Source organism: Acanthochromis polyacanthus, chromosome 2 (genome assembly GCF_021347895.1).
Source record: "Acanthochromis polyacanthus isolate Apoly-LR-REF ecotype Palm Island chromosome 2, KAUST_Apoly_ChrSc, whole genome shotgun sequence".
NCBI lineage: Eukaryota > Metazoa > Chordata > Actinopteri > Pomacentridae > Acanthochromis > Acanthochromis polyacanthus.
This window is the reverse complement of record NC_067114.1, coordinates 10,981,967-10,998,222: the sequence shown is the minus strand read 5'-3', so window position 1 is coordinate 10,998,222 and position 16,256 is coordinate 10,981,967. Positions and strand designations below refer to the sequence as shown.

Sequence of the window (16,256 nt, the reverse complement as noted above, 5' to 3'; positions counted from 1 at the left end):
CAACATTTTTAGGGGTTCTCCAGACACCCATGGCATCCATTAGGTCTGCACTTCTCAGTGGTCCATGTGTGGCTCATAAATTTGCCGCACCTGCTTTTCCTGCTCATCCTTCTAATCACTTCTGTCACTGTTGACCCAATTATGCAGATGTAAAGAAGAGTTCTAAAGTCTTGAAGCCTTATGTCACTAACTTGTGATAAATTCTTCCATGAAAGCTCACGGTTCAGATTTTTAATTATCTAAACAAAAAGTCTGTTTCGATCGTGATCAATTGTCAGTATCCATTTCCTGCAAAACTCAGAATTTCATCGCATGTTTGCTCTCTGAGCTCATATTTTCCATGCCGGCCTGTTAAATTGCACATGTTTGTGTTGCAAGCGCGTGTCCTTCAAATGTGTTTACGGTTTTTGTAAGGCCCTGGGCTGCTGTTTAAAATCGCAATTTGTGGATCCTTTATGCGGGGCACGTGTTCGGCCCTGAGCATCTTTCTCCACGGGCCACCGACTCCATCACGCCAGGTCCTGATCAGCCTGCTCAGGCAAATGGTCTCCATATGCTCTGGCTCTCCTGCCTCGGTCTACGGACCATAGACATCCAGCAGACAGGATGCAGAACTGTCTTTCCTTTCTTTCTGCCAGTAGTGCCGCCAAGGGGGGGGGACTAGGGGAGCACTGGCGACCAAAGAAATCTCATTGTTGATCCCTGTTATCATACCACTAGATCCGATAGATTCAGGTTCAATCACTGTAATTCCGATGTCCAAGTTGCAATGAATGCAATTATGTGGACTGAGTGCAAGGAAAAGCAGCATTAAATGACGTAACCGCTACTCGTACAAGACAAAATCAGAGCGTCCGACTCCTCCCACATTCCAGAACAATTATTGATCCATGAAGACTTTAATTGACAGAAACACATTCAACAGACCTCCCCAAACAAAAGCAAAAACATTTCCCATATATGTTGAGTTTTTCACTTTGCTTTTAAAATTTCACATCTAGTATGAATTGAAATGACATTAAATATAAAACTTTACTGTGATGATAACAGAATCTGTACCAGTCAGGTTAATGAGAGCAATAATAGATGTAGTATTGGTTTTGACCAAACATTACCAGGAGCTGAGGGTTAGTTTTGCTTTCAGCAGCAGGATCCAATCGAGCGTATCCAATAATAATAATATGAGAGTTGCACACATTTACAAGCATGAAACAACAACAGTAACCTTATAAACTACTCAGGATAATAAATTATCCCAGACATGGAGGGCAAAAAAACACTGTACTTCAGATCACTTAGGCAGGTGAGCCGTCACTCACAGAATCAATGTTTATAGGATACAGTTAAATCATTTGTTCATAGTTAAGTTCTCCGTCATGGGATGGGATATCATTTTGCTGTGAAGTCAGATCTGTTAACTGAAGTCCAGATATTTTTCTGTCATTTCAAGTTTTTTTTACTGCCAAGATGTTTCAGTTTTACAGTTGTACAGCAGACTGTCATCTTAGGAGGGCTTCCTATAATTACACATTAGGCATGACATGGACGGATAGATGGACGGATGGATGGACGGATGGATGGATAGATGCATGGATAGATAGATGGATAGATACTCTATTAATCCTGTGGGAAATTTAAGTCAATCATTGAAAATATAATCACATATGGATCGAATTTTCATTGTTTAAGAATTCCTAAATAAATATCGATGAATGATGTCCTACCTACAGGTGATTTTTTTCGCCTGAAACACACTGCAGCATCTCTCCTCCTACTTTGAAAAGTTGGTCACCCTAAAGTTTAACTGCACCAGTATTAGTATGTGCACCACAGATAATTTATTAGCTCTCGTATATGCATAGGTCACAGAAATTCAACTATAGCTTTTCGATTTTTTTTTTTTGTACCACCCTATAAATATCAGTTGACCCATTGGGCCAACCTTATAGAAAACCTCTAGGGATCCACATGCTGTTTTTTTTTTTTTGTTTGTTTCTCCTTCTTGTCCTGAGCCTCTCTCATGTCCTCCCTTTTATCTCATGCCTTGTTGCCTTCTTAAAGCCACTCTTTAGTGTGCTGTGGGGGGCTTTATTTCATTGCTGGGGTGCAGGGGGCTTTCTCTGCCGCTCGGACCTGGATGTTCTTGTAAACCCCATGGGGAAGCCATGAAGTGTTTTTCCCGCTCATTCCACACGCGTCAGGGCTCATTAGTTGTGTTGGAGGAGACGCGGGCAGGGCAGCAGGCCAACAGTGTTGCATGTGTAGACAAGTGGTTCTCAACTGGTGTTTTGTGGGGTGAGCTCAAGTGTGCCTGAAGACTTTGCGGCTGCATTATATAATGTTATTGATAGCAGATGATCAGTTGACTTTTGAGAGGGATAGAAATCAAAGTCAGACCATCCAAATTTTTTAAAAATGAAGTGTGCTGAATTGTAATCATGTGTGACAAACAGAAAAAATTCTGCACAGTTGTCGTGAAACAGCTGTCGCTTTCCTTCACTGTATAGATGATCAAGCATTTTCTTTGCCAAAATGTCATATAAGTTTAGCATATTAAGAAGCGCCCTCTTCAGTAGTATTAACAGTGGGTTGGCGGTTGGTTTTGGCACAAACTGTAACAAGAAACACAACTGCAATGTCAAATATACGTTTGAGGTCATGTAGAAACACTGTTGGGTTTCATTACACTTATTAGTTCCATCATATGATATCAATATTATAATGTTGAAATATCAGTGTTGGTCTTGGCCTCAAAAATCCATAATTTATATTTCTGTTTTAGTTACATCATCACCGTAAAATCAGCTGTGTTCAAGTCATTTTCAGCAGTTTGTCAAATCTGGAAATGAGAATAGAACATCAAAGAAATTGGTGTCACTCAGACATACATACATAAATTTCCATTATTCCATATTTAAAGAATTGGGTTAGCTTCACTGTGTAGATGATTGCAATTTTTTTTCTTTTTTCTTAATTTTTTCTCAATATTTTTAAGATGCAGCTGTGGCTTAGATGGCTGAGCAGGTTGTCTGACTTGTGTGTTACGATACATGTGCAGCCCGTGTACCTTTTACTCAGAACAGTATGATCTTATCCTAAAGGAACACAGTGTTTCTGTGTGTGTTTTTGTACAAACCACATGTGCACCCTGGGATTTCAGGCTACGGCAGGACTAAAGACACCACAAACCAGGAGTATGGTACCGATCAGGAAGATCTATTTCTGTGGAGGTGTTTCTTCTCACACATCATGTCTCAGTCAAGCGTCCTGCTTTTTGGTTTCTCACATCTTTTCTCCGTCTCGCTGCAGGTGGTGTCTCTGGTGCAGCTGCTGAGCGATCCTTTCTACCGGACCCTGGAGGGTTTTCAGGTGCTCCTGGAGAAAGAGTGGCTGTCTTTCGGCCACAAATTCAGCCAGCGGAGCAACCTGAGTCCCAGCAGCCAAGGCAGCGGCTTCACCCCCATCTTCCTGCAGTTCCTGGACTGTGTGCACCAGGTGAGCTTCAGTCACCACCACAGGCAGCACAGGTGAACTGAGTGCTCACCTCTGGCTCCGCTACGTGACTCTGCTCCACTTTTTACCCTGTGACCTAATGTCATTCACAACTTCCTCATGAGCTCATCGCATTCCTCAAAAGCAAACAGGCGAGTGAGTGAAGAAGGCGAGAAATTCAGCTGTCATTAACCGTGCATCGGTTTAGCTTTCCCAACGCTTGAGATGTAATCACGACAGCATATTGCACCAGTGAGTGTGCAGGCAGGCTGCTGCCCAGATGGTCGGTGAACCCAGTGATCAGCGTTGAGCTGTCTGTGCTCGCGTGTTTCAGCATCTCTTCACATTTCAGTGCGTGCTCAGAGCTGCATGTGGAAAATTGGAGTTTGGGGGATTGAGAGTCTCTAGGAAGGTTTGGGTGTTCTTCAGGATGTGGAGGTGGGAAGGAGGAGTGGGGGGGTTGAGTTAAGAATGAAGCTCACACAGCTGAGGTCCAGAGAACTGTGTCCGCTCTGAAATGCTAACTTTAGAGAATGCGCTGTGTTTTTTTGTGTCTCCTGGGGTCACACAGATCCACTCCCATACACTTACATCAACACATAGTTTCTGCATTTGTCTTTTGAAACTGTAGGCTTGGCAGCTAAGACACTTTGGCGGGGGTCCTGGGGTCTGGAGAGCTATAAACAGGAGGGGAGAGAGGAGAATCGGACAAGAGCTAGAAATAGAAGTGCCTCATCTCCAAAACAGCTGTTGTTTTTGCCAGCAGACCCAGGTGGCCTCAAATATTCGACACTCTCGTTGGCCACCTCACACCACTGGATGGGAACAATGGAGCAGCAGTCCTGCTGGCTCAGGCTGGATTGTGTCTGGCGGTGATGATATCAGTGGCCTTTGCCCTCACACGGACAGGAGAGGTTCTTTCCTGTTTGTAATTGGTCAGTTACACACTGGAGAGAAGTGAAGCCACAACATGAGGACGCAACGCAGCTGTCACACAACACTCTGACCTCCTGTCTTTGAGTCTTCCTCCCTTTTGGTCTCGAGGTGTCTTTATCCATTTTCTTATGTCCTCGCAGATTTTGGAGCAGCATCCTCTGGAGTTTGAGTTTAATCAGTATTATCTGAAGTTCCTGGCCTATCATCACATCTCTAACCGCTTCAAGAACTTCCTGTTGGACTCAGACTATGAGCGCTTGGAACATGGTCAGTGTCCTTTACAATTAATACCAGGGGGGATTTTTTTTATTTTTTTTTAAACGTTCTCATTTTGAAGCTATCATAATGCTTCATTACACTGAGATATGAACAACCCATATTAGCTGCACAGTCCCTTAAGAAACTGTTTTATTAAATTAAAAAGATAGAGGTAAACTCTTTAGACCCCCATTCATCAAAACCATTTACCAGCCTGGTTAGCAAAAATCTAAATATTTTTGTCTTTCCCTTTATTATCATTTAATTGTCGATTTCCTTTCTGTTTTCCATATTGTTTTTGATTAATATATTGTAGTGACTAAAGTAGTGTTTTTAATAACTGTAGTTGTCCATAATGATGATACTTCAAATTATAAAATGTCATGTTGTTGTTTCTGCTGTATTATTTTAATGACACATTAGTTGCATAAACTTGCTTTTTGTCTTTTCATTAGTATTCATTATGCAGTCATTGTCCACTTATTCTCTAAACGTTTGTTAATTTAATTAATAATGTTATTTTTTAGTCTGCCCTTTAAGAAATTTCACCTAAAACATTGTGTAGACTCCTTTAAATGACTGTAACTGTTGTGTTATTCTACTGTTATCATTATTATGTCCATTGTGAGTACTTCTACTTTGAATCTTGTTTTTATGGTATTTGTCTAAAGCCACTCGCAGTGTTATACTTATTTACAACATCTGAATTTGCAGAATTAATGTCTTCCGTAAATGAGTCCATGTAAGTAAAAAAAAAAAAAAAAAACAGCCTAATCTAGTAAAGAGTTTCTAAAACTAAATCCATCACTTAAGCCTTCACTGTCCTCATAGAATCCTGATACATGACAGCACTAAACCTACCAAAAATAAATCTGTAAGCCTTTATTTGGTACAGGAAATGAAATGATGAAATTGTGAGGTGAGGTTAGTTGTAGTTTGCCCTGTCTATACTTCATGTTGATATTCTGTAAAATGAGTGCACACATGACCAGCCAAAGCCTTCTTCTCCCAGTGCCCACGTTATAACTCACAATCACCATTTGCTGACTTTTTGTTAACAAGACTGTTGCATAAGCTAGAACACTTTGTGAGATTAACTGGCCCATGTGCTGAACAGCTTCTCCTCTGTTTTTCACAGGCTTGTTGTTTGAAGACAAAGGAGATAAACAGGCCCGGAGAGGCATCTGCATCTGGGAGTGCATTAACAGGATGCACCGGAGGAGTCCCATCTTCTTTAACTATCTGTACAGCCCCTCAGAGAGCGAAGTGAGTGTTTTTGTTACCTTTCTGGCCTTCACCAGAGCCAACTGAGAGCTATGTAGGAGCTGTTTGCATACATGAGGAGGTGGAATAAACTCACCCTAGGGATGGGCGATAAATCGAATTAATTCGATTAATTCGTCTTTTTAAAACCTGACGATTTGAAAATTTTCCAAATCGTAAAATCGAGGCGAGCTTAAATATATAACAATACAGATTCTTCTTCTGCCTTCCACGACTTGTGCACTGACGTTTGTTTCCGCCTCTCATCTCCTTCCGCCAAAACACTCACACCGCCGTCATGGCGGACAGAACAGCAGGCGAAGAGTTGGTTGCGAGAAAAGGGCCTCATGTTACATCGATTATATGGAAGTGGTTCGGCTTTGACAAGACTGACACAGAGCAAACTACAGTCATGTGCAAGGTTTGCAAAAGTACTGTGAAAACGAAGAGTAACAGCACAACTAACCTCTTTCAGCACCTCTGGCAGAGGCATCCTAAAGAATGGGAAGAGTGCTCACAGCTACAGGAGTGCTGCATGGCTAGCACTAGCCATAGCAAACAGACCACAAAGAAACAGCAAAAATCAATTAAAATCCTAATCGTCCAAGATGATTTAAAAAATCGAGATTTTATGTTTTGGCCATATCGCCCAGCCCTAACTCAGACTCTCGCTGTAATTACATTATCAATGTACACCGATCAGGCATAACATTATGACCACCCGCATAATATTGTGTTGGTCGTCTTTATTCTGCTAAAACTCCTCTGACCCTGTGGGGCATAGATACAGGACCTCTGTGACACCGGGATGGTGGCAGTGAATTCTGTGGATCCTACCTAGATCAGGCTTATCCTGGAACATCCCACAGATGTTCAGTAGATCTGGAGAGTGTGGAACCCAGATGAACAGCACTCCTGAGCAGTTTGAGGTGTGTCGGGGTGCAGTGTTCTATTGAGGGTGGCAGCTGGCATCAAGGACCGCTGTTGCCACAGTAGGGTGGGAGGTTACTTAACCTGCAATGTTTAGGGGGGTGTTACATGTCAAACATCCACATGAATATCAGGACTCAAGGTTTCCCAGCAGAACGTTGCATTGTAACAAGATGATCGATGTTTTTCGCTTCACCTGTCAGTGGTCATAATGTTGAGGCTGATGTGTTTTTTTTAAAAATTGGCAAATCAGCGGCGTCAGAGAGGTTGTTTATGGCTTTTCAATTGGTCTTAAAGTTTCCAATATCTCTCAGTATATCTCAACTTTACACTGTTCACACAGCTCTGACCTGTGGGCATGTGATCAAAGTTAATTAGTGTTATTTCATTTATGTGTTTACCTTTATTTAACCAGGAAGTCACATTAAGATTTGAGATCTCATTTACAAGAGAGACCTGGCCAAGGAAGCAGCCATACCAAACTTAGAAGTTATATAAAACAGATATATGATATACAAATAAACAATGAAACAGACTGACAGCTGTTCAAGGAAAGTGACCTCTCAAGAAAAACACTTTCATTCTTTATGATACTCTTAAACTCATTAATGGATGTGAATGTTTGTAGTTTAAGAGTCTTTTTAAAGATTATTCCATGACCATGGTGCATGATAGGAGAACGTTGTTTTGCCAAAGTCTTTTAGAACCCGGGGAATATTCAAAACCTGGAGGTGCGCAGACGGTAACTACTAGAACTGAAAGTGAGAAGGTTGCTGAGGTATTCTGGGAGTTTGCCCAGCAGAGCTTTAGAGATGCAAGTATTAGTCACATTTGCACCACAACACACTGACACTAAGGATTTTCCTTTTGTTGTGTGGACATCGTCGTAAGAAATACATGTAATTCACTGGATTTCAGTTCCTTGAATCGTGGGAGTACCTGAAGACTGTTGTGTTCACTCTTGCAGCCAGCAGCAGAACTTTTGCTTTGCTTTTCTCATGGCTGAGACATTTAGATTTGACAGAAGCAGCTCTAGAAAGTAAATAAAGCTGGTGGGCTGAGGGGTAGCTGCTCATTCTAAATAGCTCACCCAGAAGCAGCAGGCAGTGAGGAGGCAGGATTACACACAGTTTAAACCAGAGGACTGTTAGTTCCTCAGCTAGAACATAGTTTAGTAAACTGGCTGGTAAAGCTGGGGGCCAATCTAGATGGCAGGGCGCTTGAGAAATAGCAGGAGTAAACATCTTAATGTCTTAACAGCTTTTACTTTACAAGTTTCTAACAACCACAAAACACAATAAAATGGATTTTCACCATGTGGGACCTTTAAAGCTTCCTCAGGACGTAAAGTCATTGTTGAGCTTTTGCAATAATGTGTTCAGTGTTAGTTTTCCGCTTGAAGTTATTAGCAATGTAGGCCCTTTATGTCTGTGGGTACTTTGGAATTGTGCATCTATTAAAGGTCAAAAATGATTTCCTGAATTAACCAGGAGGTTGTTCTTTGCACACCGAGTGATAGCTTGGTCCACCTCAGTGTGATACTAGGTTTCATCATTGTTGGAAATGAGACCCACAATGATTTTATGATCTGCACATTTTTTTGTATTTTCACAGAATAGTCCATGGATATAAATCAAGGAGAGTCAGGGTGAGAGAATGATCGAAGTAGAGATGAAGAAATAGTATCAAACGTCGGTGGTTCAGTCTAGATTTGAACAATGAGTCCTCACTGTTCAAGTTTCTTGTGTTTCCAGTTATATTCCAGCCATGTCAATGAGAGGATCTTGTTTCTGTGTCTTACCACACCACCGACTGACAAGCTGCTCTTTGTGAAGCTGAATTATCTTAATGAAAAAACACCATATAGACATCATCAGCTTAGTCATTGTGACAGACAGTGATTCACCTCTACAAGTGTCAGGCTTTTTATTATTTTAAATACTGTTTTCTGCTGTGTTTTGCATATCAGACCCCACAAGTTTGCGTTAGATTCTCATCAACACCTCCTGGTTTCTGTATTTTAGGTGATTCTGAAGCCGTCTATCAGCATCCCCAGCCTGAACAAGTGGGACTTCTTCACTGATGAGACTCTGTCCACTGGACCGTGTTACGACTGGAAGATGATGGCTGTGAGGTTGGAGAACTCGGAGGAGGCTGACACCATCTCCAACAGTAAGAGGAGGATTGTCTGGCCGTGTTACAGCAGCGTGAGCCGCGCTCAGCCTGACGCCATCACCAAACTCCTCGCTGTAAGAGTTTATCACCAAAAGCTTTAACCCAAGTTGTGCCTTGTTTGTTCTCGTATGTCATCTTTTTTGGCTCTTATTGCTGCTGCAGGACATCGAGAAGCTGGAAGGTCAACTAAACCAGCCCCCGGAGAAATGGCAGACAACTCTGGAGAGGGTCAGGATCAGCATTCAGGAAGATCTCAAGCAAGAAGGAAATGTGTGTAATAGAAGTTATTTTAAAAAACTGAAGAAGCAGTCACGTGCATTTGTTCAGTTGCGTAAATCATTTCCTTTATGTTGTGTTTGCAGCTCTGTAAGCAGTCGGTGTCCATCTCGGGCCTCATTGCCACGTCCGGCCTGCAGGCCTACCAGCGGCGCTCCATGCTGCACCTGCCAGACAGCGGACTGGGCGACGACCGCAGCACAGCCACGGCCAATGGGATCAACCGCCGCGCTGCGACGCTTTACAACCAGTTCACCCCTAAGAGCGAGGAGAACAGGTGGGTCATGAACTTCCTGAGCACCGGAACAAATAAGTAGTCCACATTTGATTCACTTGCACGCTGGCTGGGGCCAAGTGGCCAGTCCAGTTTTGGAAGATGAGTCAGTGCTGTGGTATGACGTGTGTCATGTTTGTGAGGATTGTCTGTCCTCTGTTAAACTCTGGGTGTGTAATTTTACAATTACTGTGAGGTTAAAGTACAGTCTCTTGGCTCCAGTATCTGGATATTTTCCTGTGAGTTGGACAAACAGTGATTAAAATCTACTTGGGATAAAAAAAAAAAAAACTTTTTTGTACATGCTCTCCATATTTCACATTCCGAATAACGCTCTGACAGATACAAGCTTTAACAGATGAGGAGAGTGAAAGCTAACATCAATAAACATCATTCACTCTTATGCTTGTTTCTGTCTAATAAATGATCCATAAATGATATCATCCTTTGAAGTATTCTCATTTCCTGTTAAATATTTTATCAGATATTTGCAAGCCTCACACAGAAAAGGTAAAAACAGTTTCTGATGAGGTGAACTGATCATTGAAGCAGTTGACTGTATCTAAAGATGCATGAACCCTCTATGATGCCAGCCATCAGTTTAAGTGTGGTGGTTCAAGCCGTCGCTATCTTGGCGGTGCCTGACTCCTCCTAACTCCCCGCTAATCCAAAATTGAGTGAGTGTAGCCAAGCTGGGCCATGAAATGTCTGTGATGGTACTCACCTGTCATTTAAAATGGCTCCCTCCATAATTATACATAACTCTAAGCCTTAAAACAATGTCAACGTGAGTTATATAAAAATTCACACCATGTGAAATTTTCATGAATGGAGAAATTAGCTATAGACCAAAACTGATTTTTGTTCCAGGTGATAAGTATGTTTACTTTTGCTTTAAAGTTAAACGTTTTAACGTGGGGTCTATGAGGATTGACACATTTTTGAAGTCAGCCTCTAGTGGCCATTAGAGGGACTGCAGTTTTAGGCACCTTTATGTTTTTTTGCCCCAGAGGTTGCTGCTTGATTTAAACTGTGTTCTACATGTAAAGCTTTAAAAGCTTTCTTTACATGTGTGACACACCTACTCATTTTACACGACGGCATTAGAGTGTATAAACAGCGCTGGAGTCTGTCTGGTATGTATGGAGAAATTCACTCAAATTTGCATTATGTCTTTCAACCTTGTAGGAAACAAACACTGAGATATACTTTACTGACTTAAACAGGAATAATGGGTGACAAAAAATAAAAAATTAGGAACACTTTTGAAGCTGATGGTAGTTTGAGGCTTTAATTTGTCATCTAAATCTTCTAAATGCCCTTGAATCTTACTCTTTGTGTTTTTTCAGGTCTTATGAGGGGATCCTGTACAAACGTGGAGCGCTGCTGAAAGGTTGGAAACCTCGCTGGTTTGTATTGGACATTACAAAACACCAGGTGAGCAGGTCGTAGCACATTCATGTTTAACCCTGTGGACTCCAAAACCCTTTCATAGTTTTAAAAGGCATGTTGGCCCTTTAAATTATTGCCAATCATGCATCATTCATTAGAGAAAGAAACTGTAAAAAAAAACAGAATGAAGCCACAGTTGTAAGACTTTACATTGGAGCAAGAAATGAGTCTATGGGGAGTAAACATTTAGCAGGAGTGAAAATTGCTCAGAAAATGTTAGGGGTTCAGAGGGTTAAAAAAAACACTTTTTGTCTTTACCCGAGTGAGACTGAAGGTTAACAGTCACGTCTTTACAGCTGAGGTACTACGACACCGGGGAGGACACAAACTGCAGAGGCCACATCGATCTGGCCGAGGTGGAGTCTGTGATGATCGCTGCTCCCACTATAGGAGCCCCCAAACATATCAGTGAAAAGGCTTTCTTTGACGTGAGTACATGTTAGTCTGGACATCGTCTTATGTTTCAGGGCTAGAGCATTACATTTTCACAACTATATTAATATATATCTTGTTTTTGATAGAGGAAGTGTTGCATCATGGTTTTTTGTAGCCTTATTGTCATCAGGCTCACGCGTTTCTTGAGTTTGTTGTCAGAGAAAGTCGGCCGTTGAAGTTCATTCACCCAGTTTCACCTGGAGGAGTTTCTTAAGGCTTGTGTGACATGTTTCACCACATAAATAAAACCATACTGATTGAAAAAGCCTCTGATTCGGGTTCGTCCTACATTCGGGTCGGTACAGAACACGGCTGCATAACATCTGTTTGACGTCAGCTGTTGCAAAACTGAACCGTTCCCTCGTCTCCAAAGCAATAACGTATGACTGCCTTACTTCAATGTATTTTATGTTTTATTTCAATACAATTCTGGTAAAAGAATGGAAAAACTAAGCCGCTTATGTGGTAGTGCTGAAAACTTTGGATACAACTTTTTGTTTGGCTGACAGGAAAAAGTTCTTGAATAAATGAAAAATAAAATGGGGCAAAGTGATCATAATGTGTTTAAAATGTCCACTGAGGACGAAAATGTCAAAAAAGACATTCTGTAAATAGATAAAACAACATGAAAGTAGGATTTCTATGTAAACTCACCTTAATGTGTCCTCTTTCTCTACAAGAAAAAGTTCTACTATAAACTTTTTAATTGCCCTCTGGGGACAAATAAAGTTTTCTGAATCTGAACTCTTCTCAGCCAGCTCCTGATATACAGTTGTGCTCATAAGTTTATATACCCTGGCCAAATTTGTGAAATATTGTCCTTTATTTTTTTTTAGCAAATATGTTTGTTACTGGAAACATTTTTCTTTCATTTAGGGCTGGTGTTCAGACAAAGCTATTTATTGTCATGCAATTGTATTTGCTCTGATCACTCATGTTTTCATTAAAGAATGGAGCACATTTTACAAATTCTGCCAGGGTATGTAAACTTATGAGCACAACTGTATGGAAAGCTTTTTCTGCAGCCGATTTTCTATAAAATAAAGGGGGTCCTCGGTTTACGGCGTCATCGACCTATGGTGTTTCGTCGGAACTGGTTAGGGACCAGTCCTTAGTTTATTGCATGGCGTTTCGTCAGAACCGGTTACATGGAACTAGTTGACGAGCAACGTGGACATACACGTCGTCATGCGACGCTATAAGACAGCTTTGTTTACGTTCACCAGTTGTACACCACCTTGGATTGTGCTACATTCGCAACTTTTTGCCCTTCATTTTGGCTCCCAAGCGTCAGTCAGACTCTTCTGATGGCAGTGCTTCTAAGACAAGGAAAGCCACCTCCATGGAAGTGATATTAGATATAATAAAACACTCGAAACAGGGCGAAACACCGACGAACATCGCTCAAGTTGTAAAAACAGTGCAACATATTGTAGTAACCCTCTGTGATGAATGAGGGAGACTTTATCTGGTTCTCTGGTTGTTTATCAAACCTTCACACAGGCTGCTCTGGGCCGTAGTCAATGTCAAAGAAACTACAAAAACCTGATAACTTAGCTCTAGAATTAGCTGTCGTTCCCACCTCTCTCTCACTCGACACACACTACTGCTGACTCTCAGCCAATCAGAGGTGAGCTAACTAAACATGGGATGGACACTAAATATCGAACTGAACAATAAACATTGAAACCTCAACATGAACAACATCAGTCCGTTACAATATTCCGTTATCTTCTTGTAAAATGACTCATACAAGCATGAAAGTCGTTTGTATTCATGAGTTTTCTGAAGAACTGATCGATACTGTGATGCACATAACGGCTTTGTTTACATTTTCGTCCAACTTATGGCAAAAATCTAGCCTAGCCGTGCTAGACCCAACTCTTAAAACACAAGGGTCTAGGAACGCTCGACAGGGAGGGAGGCGGGCTAAAAGTTTGTCTTTCAAATCACTCTGCAGCAATTGGGTAGGTATACAACCAATCAGCGCAACGAATAGGCTGACGTAGTTCCTAGAGCGCCGGATTGTGGCTAAGTCCCATTAGCTTCCCAACCAGTGGAGCCAACTGGTATATTAAGGATTCGCCATATCCCATCGGCATAAGTCCAAATATGTCTTTCTTCTCAATGAAACATTTCAGTGCCGTCCTTTGTTTATCTTTCAAGTTGAATTTTTGCTTCAAATCTTTAAGGGCTGTGGCCAAAGCCGAGTCAAAAGATAACTGTTTATTGTGCGCTGGTTGTTTCTGTCAGAATCGTCACGCCTCTGTCGTCACTTCGTTACGCCCGCCTTCTGACTCTACACTTCATGGTGATTGGTCCGGCCAGTTTTAGGAGAATCCAGCCTCGAGCCTTATGGAGGGTAACTAGACCCACCCTGGCAGAGAATTAAATTCGTTGCCGTGGGTTGTCTAGCGCGGCTAGGCTAGCGAAAATCAACTTACGTAGATCAGTAGGAACAGAACTCCAACATAAGTGGAGGAACCTTGTAGTTTAAAATGAGCACTAAACTTAGATGGTAAAGTGTGTTATTGTATTCACATCTTTTCAGTCTCTTTAGGTGACCATTAACCCTTTTTGGACAGACAGCCTTTTCAATCAAAGGCTGCCACATCTGGAACACATTACCAAACAAAATGAACAGGATGGCAAATTTAAAAACTTTTACAGCAAAAATTAAGTACTGGCTGAAAGAAAAACAGAAATGTACCCACCTATGACATCTATAAAGTTTGACTGACTGTGGATTGTGTCATTGTGTGTGGGTGGGGGGTTTTGTGGTTTAGTGTGTTGTCTGTGCTGTTTTCATTGTTGGTCCTCTGACTACTTTTACTGAAAAGCTCAACCAGGGATGGGAGTTGAAAATCAGCTTAATGCTTTACACTCCACATGTAATACATCAGATGTGTTCTATGTTAATTGCATGTTCCCTGATCAAATAAATGAATAAATAAATACATTTTTAAATGCTGCTCCTCCAGTTAAAGACCAGCAAGAGAGTCTACAACTTCTGCGCCTCCGACGCTCCCAGTGCTCAGGTGTGGATGGACAAGATCCAGAACTGCATCTCTGACGCCTGAACTTTGAGGCCAAACATCACATCAGCAACACCAGAGGCAGCGTCAGGCGGCTGAGAGCAGAGACGTAGAAACCGCTCGCTTCAGCTTTCAGGTGTCTTTAATCTTTTGGGACCACAGTGAACAAAGTGCCTGGTAGTGGAGGATGGAAACCGTCCGTCCACCTTCTCTGCCCGTTACTTAGCGGCTGATCAAGCGTTCGTCAGCTTCCAGTCAGAGTCACATCCGTCTCTGCTGTCAGCTCCCTCCGACAGGGATGAAGAGGAGGTGATGTTTTAGGGGACTGCACTATGGAGGAAATGTTATCCTACTTAAGCTGTAAATACATCAAAGCAATATCACTGGCCATTAAAACTGTGGGTTCAATTTTAGACTTAAAAAAATATAGAAAAGAGCTTGTAAAAGAATTTTTATCAGATATTTTACTACGAGTAAAAAGGTTATTGCTGCTTACAGAAACGTTATGAACCGCCAAAAACTCAGAGATTTTAATGCACAACATTAAAAAGCAATTTTTTTGCACTTAGCTCTAAAGTATGCACTCGTTATAATCAAATATAGATTTTCTAACTGATGCAGACGGCGAGGCTAAAGGCATTACTTTACTATGTTCATGTGATGTTTCATCTTGACGGTTTAAATGAAAAGAAGAGTTTGCACAGTGAGTTCAAAAGAGTTACCTGACATTTTTCTATTTAAATAAGTGACGTTTTCTCTATTTTGTTGATTGTTTATTGACTTCTGGTTAACACGTTTGTCTCATGCAATGTAAATTATTATTTTTTATTAAAAGTGTAACTGTGTCCGTGTGGTGGCGTCATGTTTTCCTGTAAATACCTATGTGACTTTTCATTTTATATACTGTATGTACTGAACATAAGTATACTTTTCTAACTTTCATTCTAATGTGACCAACCGTTTTTTTTAATGTGTTGTTACTGGTGCAAAAAAAGAAAAAAACCTGAGTGGCCTGTTCCCTGTTTGTGGTGAAACATTGTTCTGAAAATGAAATGGAGACGTTTTTTTTGTTGTTGTTCAGGCAGGCTCTGTGTCTTTTAAGGGCTTTTAAAGAATATATCATGTAGGACGTTGTGGTTTTCAGAGATCCTCGTCTCATCTGTTCTCTGTTTGTGCAGCCTATACAGCTTCATTACAAAAAAAAAGAACATAAATGAAACTATTCAAAGATGTCAGAGGCTTTTTTTGTTACTGTATCTTTGTACCATGTTTTGTGGTGACACTAATTTTTTGGAAATAAATCAAACGTACTTGAAACTCATCGTTCCTGATGTTTTCGGCTTACTGAGTGGACATCAGTGGGGTTTGCTCACTTATTTGCTAATGGTGATTGGAGAAGTATTCAGATTCTTCAATTCGGTCAAGTTACAAGTGGAAATCCTGCAGTGATTTAACCAGTGCACCGGCGATCAACTGCATCTGTAAGTCAGCTTCGCTTAGAAACAAGTGCACAACAAAATAAACATAAAAAGAGATCAGTCTATCCCCAGCAGGCCAGCAGAAATAAGTTTGGTTGCCAAATTCAGTACGAATGACGCCCCGGAATTGGCCCAAGTAAACTAGTTCAGGGTGTTGAAAGTAAACCGGCGCTGCCAGCGTAGGGTCACAATCCCTCATTAAAAATGACAGACTGAGCCCACACTGGTGCAAATCTTGATGCCAAAATCTAA

General features: G+C 41.3%; 1 protein-coding gene across 2 annotated transcripts in view; it reads left to right on the top strand.

The window, feature by feature from the left end:
* Positions 1–15,847, top strand: part of sbf2 (SET binding factor 2) — a 113,020-nt gene extending 97,173 nt beyond the window's left edge. For both annotated transcript variants that reach the window (XM_022202535.2, XM_022202534.2), the window contains 9 exons: positions 3,310–3,495; positions 4,569–4,695; positions 5,825–5,952; positions 8,904–9,128; positions 9,217–9,324; positions 9,417–9,607; positions 10,954–11,041; positions 11,353–11,484; positions 14,473–15,847. In XM_022202535.2, the coding sequence (XP_022058227.2) occupies positions 3,310–3,495; positions 4,569–4,695; positions 5,825–5,952; positions 8,904–9,128; positions 9,217–9,324; positions 9,417–9,607; positions 10,954–11,041; positions 11,353–11,484; positions 14,473–14,571 (1,284 nt within the window). In that variant the 3' untranslated portion in view covers positions 14,572–15,847. The remainder of the gene's footprint in view (positions 1–3,309; positions 3,496–4,568; positions 4,696–5,824; positions 5,953–8,903; positions 9,129–9,216; positions 9,325–9,416; positions 9,608–10,953; positions 11,042–11,352; positions 11,485–14,472) is intronic.
* Positions 15,848–16,256: the final 409 nt, after the last annotated feature.